The 6,346-nt window shown below is 40.3% G+C and overlaps 1 protein-coding gene across 2 annotated transcripts; it reads right to left on the bottom strand.

Annotated features, from left to right (window-relative positions):
- Positions 1 to 383: 383 nt before the first annotated feature.
- On the bottom strand, positions 384 to 4,302 carry LOC137941494 (serine/threonine-protein kinase STY13-like). 2 transcript variants are annotated; one of them, XM_068786936.1, is made up of 3 exons: positions 4,141 to 4,302; positions 2,706 to 3,756; positions 384 to 1,126 (listed from the first exon to the last, which is right to left on the bottom strand). In XM_068786936.1, the coding sequence occupies exons 2-3, from the start codon at positions 3,608 to 3,610 to the stop codon at positions 787 to 789; spliced, it is 1,245 nt and encodes a 414-aa protein (XP_068643037.1). In that variant the 5' UTR covers positions 3,611 to 3,756; positions 4,141 to 4,302; the 3' UTR covers positions 384 to 786. The 2 variants fall into 2 exon arrangements, with proteins under 2 accessions (XP_068643037.1, XP_068643035.1); XM_068786934.1 differs by having other exon boundaries at positions 2,706 to 4,302.
- Positions 4,303 to 6,346: the final 2,044 nt, after the last annotated feature.

The following is a 6,346-nucleotide window of genomic DNA, read 5'->3' as shown; positions in this document are numbered from 1 at the left end:
CTGAGGCCAAGTCAAAAATCGAAATAAGCTGATCCAAACTCAAATGCAGTGATCAGCTTATATCTTGTCAAATAATGGTATCCTGCTTTAAAAAAATGCACAAGTGAAACTTCTCGTATCCCTTGAGTCACAGCAGGAGCAGGTAAAATTAAGCTCTAACCCGGTAATGATCGGCTTTGCGGGTTGGCTACACATCGTCATTATATTCACCAATCGAAAATTTGCACAACGGCTAGAAAACCAATGCGTTTGTCCCAGATTGGTAATGATGGGAAACACAAAAGAAAGGAGCCAAGTTATCATTATTTGTTATGGCTCGCTCGATCAGAAACACATAAGACTTGAGAGACTCTGATCTTTTAGTGTCTGCACTTTTTGCATCATTTGCAAGGAGCATCATATATATATAATATGAAGTTAAAAGAAACTTTCCACGTTTAGCAAAGGTAAAAATAAGCTGTAACAACTAAGTACAACATAGTGTCCGACAACAACACAAGATATTAGAGAGAGAGAGTGAGTGAGAGAGGCAGAGAAAACCACTTAGCACGGCACCAGAGATGGGTCCGCTACGATTAAAGTAACAAAGAAGCTGCCACCTTTATGTCGCTGTATAGGCAACAAAATCTCTAGTAGCAGTCCAGTAAGACTAGCAATCCGATACCAGCAGTTCTCAGAAACTTCTTGCGCTTTTCTTCCAACGGAAACATGATAAATACAACGGGGGGCGATGTGAGGACATTGACACCCCTACCAAATCTAGTCCCTGTTCTATTCTGTGCTTCATCAGTCTGTGGTCATGGGTTGAGTCATACAACAACGGAATCGAGCTTTGCGAACATTGGTCATGATCTCTGTCTCTGCATTCTCAAGCATCCGGACAACCTCCGTGAAAGGGGGCCTCACACCCGGATTCGCATCCCAGCAGCGTGTCATAATCTCGCCCAGCACGGGAAGGCAATCTTGGGGGATGATTGGCCTCACCCCCTTGTTCACCACAGCAAACGCAGCCTGCACTGCCGTCATGTTCTGGAAGGGAAGCATACCTGTGATCAGCTCCCATAGCACAATTCCGAAGCTATACACATCCACTTTTTGGTTGTAGGGCCTGTGCTGAATCATCTCTCTGTGAAAATAAACAACAGCAAGAGAAAAGACTCAAATACCCATTCACAACATGGAAGCTAATACCGTATTCAATAGCTATCATATCCAGAATGACACTAAAAATTTGCAGCAATCAACAAATTCAAAAAGTGGCAGACTATTTCAAAGAAAACTACATGTTTACCTTTTTTCCTTGCAAATGTAGAAGTGATAAATCTACAATAAACAAAAAGGTACTTTAATGTGAAACAACTGTAATTTCTCATCCTTGTGCAGTCAACTACACATTGATTGAGGCTCATAGTAGATTATCCCCGAGCATGCATGTGTGCGTGTGCGTGTGTGAGAGAGAGAGAGAGAGAAAGATATTTAAATAAAAATCAAACAACATTTAAGGTCCAGACGTCTCAGCAACAAATTCTCTTACTCCCTTCTAGAAGTGCTATGGGTGATAAACAATTTACTCTACTACAAATTTTCAGAGTTGAGATGTGCCACCTCTCATCCTGAACCTCACTAATAAGTTTCATTTTCAGGCTTCTAAGAATCTGACATCGTAATGCAAATATAGGAAATATGAACATGAATAGCCAAATTTTGCATCCCCATGTGAACCAAACTAAGCAGTGATTCCAAATAATTGACACTTTCCGGAACCCCATTAGCTTAATGGATCCTTTTTGTTTCAAACTCTTTTCTGAAAGAAAAAAAAGTCACTGAACAAGAAAGCAAGGAAAAACATCACCTACATACAAAGAGCCAGAGTAACGTTGAATGAGAATACCCCAAGAGTTGCAGTGACAGCATGAAAGGAAGAGTGCAGTAGATAGTTATATGTTTAAATGGTTAATGTTTCAATCAGTTTAGAAGATAGATAACTTTGCAACATGCAGAAAGACACCGAATAGAAAAAGGAGTGAATTAGGATAAGTCAAATAAAGTATGCATACTTGAAAAGCTTTGAATGAAATTCCCAAGAAAAAAAGAAGCCTATAAAAATTATAATAAAGCTAACCAGAGAATCTATCTCAACTAGTTATTCACAAAACAACTGACAATTATGAACCAACTCATCTCTGAAAAGCATGATTGGAGACAATACAACCAAAACAAAGCCGATGGCACATCAAATTATAGGATCGAAATAACTGGGGAGAAAAAACAAATTTTGGAACAGGAGGATATCAGCGACAAAAAAATTCATGTTGGTAATACAAAACCTGGTGAAGATACTTCCAGATAATGTAACTAGTATAAAACTGGACAGGAGATTAACAAAATAAACCATCATTTGAGGAAACAGTAAGTTGATCAGAAGATCCTTTCGCTAATGTCAAGCTTCAAGACGTTTTTTTTTAATTAAGATGGCATGAATTAAAATTCCATTGAAGGAAGGAAAGTTCGTTAAAGAATTTCCTTTGACAAATAAACATGAATAAAACATATGTTACAAATACAGCAGCACTATCTCAGAGTGCTACCCAATAAAACATATATGTTACAAATTCAGTGAGCCACCTGCCAAGCATTAAACGAACATGCAATCCGTTGGCAGGAGGATAAAAAAGTGGGGGGATGATAAATTCAGCTATACTTACGGAGCCATCCAGCGGTATGTTCCAGTTTCTGGAGTCATTCCTTCTGTCTGCACCTCGATCCTAGCAACGCCAAAATCTGCTATCTTGATAGATTTATCGCTTGCTATAAGCAAATTATCTGATTTTAGATCCCTGTGAATGAAGCCTAGCCCGTGCACATATGCCATTCCCCTTGCAACATCCAAAGCTTGTTTCACAGCTAACTTTAAAGGCACAGACCTATTTTGTCTCCTCATCAAAAACTGCCGAACAGAGCCACCCTTTGCATACTCTGTCACAATACACCAAACCATAGGCTTTCTGCACGCCCCAATAAAACGAACAATATTTAGATGTTTCAATGTCGCAAGCATCATTACTTCCTGGGCAAACTGCTGCTCCATCAACTGTGCTCTCTCCGGACTGTTCTCGGGCCTTTCTAATATCTTAATAGCAACATCTTCCCCATTATATGTACCCTTGTAGAGCTTTCCAAAAGCCCCCTGTGCAAAAGCCATCCCCATGTTAAGTTTCCTCAGGTCAATCGTCCATTCATCGTAGTTCTTTAACCCTTCAGTAGGATATCTGCTATCCATTAAAGCTTGGGCTAATGCATCGTCGTTAAGGGCATGGGACACTTTCCCAAGCTGGAGGACACTGTGGCCCATAGAATAGTTGTTTGTAACGGTCTTTAGACCAGGATGGTTCAGGATGATGGTGTGAGAATCGTTAGAGCCAACACTGCTATTATCTACAGACATCGAGACGGACCCTCCACCGTTACTCGTCTGTAGACTCCCAACGCTATCGATGGACATATTGGAACCCTCACCGAGTTTTTGGTAAAATCCTTGTGTGAAATTATAGAAGTTGTTTTCATTATTGTCGCCCCCGATAATTCCGGTGAATTTCGGACCCTCCACCATTTTCGCAACCGCAAAATAGAAATCCTATTACGTCCTATCCTTTCAGCATCTGGTAGTCCTTGAGACTGGAAGCCTAAAAAAAACCCCTCACAAACGGCAGACACTTCACTTCCGGTTCCTTGTACGCTAAAGTCTCTTTCCGGCGTCTACGTCTCCAACACAGACAATAAATAGTTGAGCAAGAAGATAACCCCAAGAAATAAACCCTAAACTGATCCGAGGGTTTTCCTCCGTATCAGCAACAGTGCTACTTTGAGCACCGCCTATCCAGAACAAAACCTTATCCGCGAAACACTTTAACTAGAAAATAAAACCCCCGGATATACAGAAAGAAAACCCTAAAAACGATCAAGCGAAAACCGAGGCTTCCCCGTTTCAGACGATAAATTTCCTCAACTCCTCGATCCGGTTACCCAAAAAAATACAGTAAAGTAAACCAGCAAAAAAAAAAAAAAAAAACAACTCGATATCGAACCCTCAAACACTACAAATCCCCGAACTTCAAGCCACCGATTCTTTTCGAGACGTACCTCCACCAAAAGGATTTCCCAAGATGTCTCCAAGTAGCACGGGAGAAACCGCAACTCGGCAACGGGAGATCTAGATCGAGAGCAAAGAAGAAGGAGCGATGACGCTTTCGAGGAGCGATTACGCCCTGTTAAAGACGGAGACGACCAGTAGAGGAAGAAGAGTAAGTCATCGTTCCTCGTTTCTTTTCTCCTCGTTCTTATTTATTATCACTCTCCCTTCCCCTTTTTTTAATTATTCCTTATTTCGTCTTTATATTATTATTTATTCACCCGCTTTGGACCCAATCCAACCCCGTCTCCGGTCCGTTTTCTTCTCAACCGGTGACGCGGCGCCTGAAGGCTTTCCAGCTACACGCCAGATTACCAAAACTATCCTCTTCCCCTGCTCCAGGTCTGCCAAGGGCCACGCAGCCGCTCGGCTTAACCCAACTAATTCAATTGACTCTATCAATTCAACCCGACTAACCCTGACGACCAATTGGGATACTTGATAGGGGTTAAAACGGAAAAATGGGCAAAAATCTCCTCTTTTTTATCGTAAGAGAAGTTATTTTCTTATGTTTATTTTAAATTTAAAAATTACATAATATGTAAACCAAGCTGAACCGGGTTTCATTGAACCTAATCACCTAAAATCGAGTTGGATTTGACTATATTAATGTCGACCATGAACTTTCACGGAAACAATCCTTTTAAGGGGGTACTTTCGGTATACAAAAAAATCATGCGTATCTCCGGTCAAGCCACTGCATCACGAAGAAGATCGCCTCAAAGTCAGGCTACATCCGCTTTCTTTCACTGTAGCCGTAAAAGAAGATCCCGTGTCATAGACGACGGTGGGACCCGTTCAACAGAAATTCCTAAAATAAGATAAAGAACAATCCGTTCCCGTGTTCCGTCGTCGCACTCTCATTGGCCGACGCGGTCGCTGAACCAGACCTTTGCTTGTAGCCGACCGAGCCAACCAGACCGAAAAATAATAAAAAATTAACCACATTTGACAAGACATGTAGACAACCCGTTTAATACAGGAATTTATAAATAAAAAAATATATATATATATATATCTAATTGTAGAATTTGAAGTGTTTCCCGGAAAAGAGTTTCCCCATGAGCGTTAGTACGAGCGGGGAGAAGATCTACCGCATGCGCACCTTACACTTACGTTTTACAGTTAAAAGTTAAAAATAAATTTAGTCCTGAGCTTTTCCTGCTTTCTTTTTTTTCTAGAAAAAGGAGGGTTTAGGAAGTCAGGAGACGCAGTTTCGACGCAAGGCAGCTGCGGGCCCCGCTGGGATCAGGGAATCTGGAGTTAATGCGGATCTGAAAGGTAAGTGGGCCCACATTAGACGCTTGCCGCGTGGTATGTAAAGAGGACCAGTCGTCTGAGTCTGGACCGGGATGGGTTCCCTGAAGCGGTCAAACCGGCATAGAAAGAAACAAAAAGAGGCTCTCGTATAGTAGCTTGGTCCTGTTATTAATAGGGACGAATCACTTATTAGATCGTGAATGGACAAGAGTCTTCCCAGTGGATTACATCGCTCAATATAACGATAGCATGACCGATCCAATATGAAAAGCTATTCGGTGTTAAAAATGGTTATCTGAGTCATCAGAGTATGAGATAGTACGAGATAGCCCCTTATCAATCGTGAATAAATATAACAAGTTCGTTTTCATGTGGTCCAGTGGTCTAGTAATAATGCAAATGTGCAACTTGGCCCAAGGGTGAACCCCAAAGTAGGTGGGAGCTAGTGACTTTTGCTTAGAGTGAGCCCTCAATGAAATTCTATTTTTTGCTTTAACAAAATAATACTCTATTGTTTCTTATGAATTATTAAAATTATTTGTGTTCTTTAATGAGGATCCCAGTCAAATTGGAAATATAATTAATACATTGTCTTGAATTATTGCATATTTGGGTTGACTCATAAGCATGAATATTTCAGATCGTTATTTGAGATAATTATATATTTCATGTGACGAAGAGTAATAATAGTGACAATCATTTATTAGTCCTTACTAGATACTATCTTGACGATTATCACAAAGCAGTATTCCCCTCCTCTCCAAAATAAAAAGTTAAGGGAGAAGTCAAGTAAAAGAGATCAATTAAATCGAGTTTAATTTAATCTCATTTATCTTTCAAGTTAAGAAATGCTAAAAATTAGTATATGGCAAAAAAAGAAAAACAATTGAGTAAGCC

The sequence above is a fragment of the Aristolochia californica genome, unplaced genomic scaffold (genome assembly GCF_029961685.1).
Source record: "Aristolochia californica isolate CCGP_79_NKW_82.1479 unplaced genomic scaffold, dmAriCali1.0.hap1 SCAF_9, whole genome shotgun sequence".
NCBI classification, from domain to species: domain Eukaryota; kingdom Viridiplantae; phylum Streptophyta; class Magnoliopsida; order Piperales; family Aristolochiaceae; genus Aristolochia; species Aristolochia californica.
Note: the sequence above shows the minus strand (reverse complement) of the source record. Positions and strands in the feature narration are given on the sequence as shown.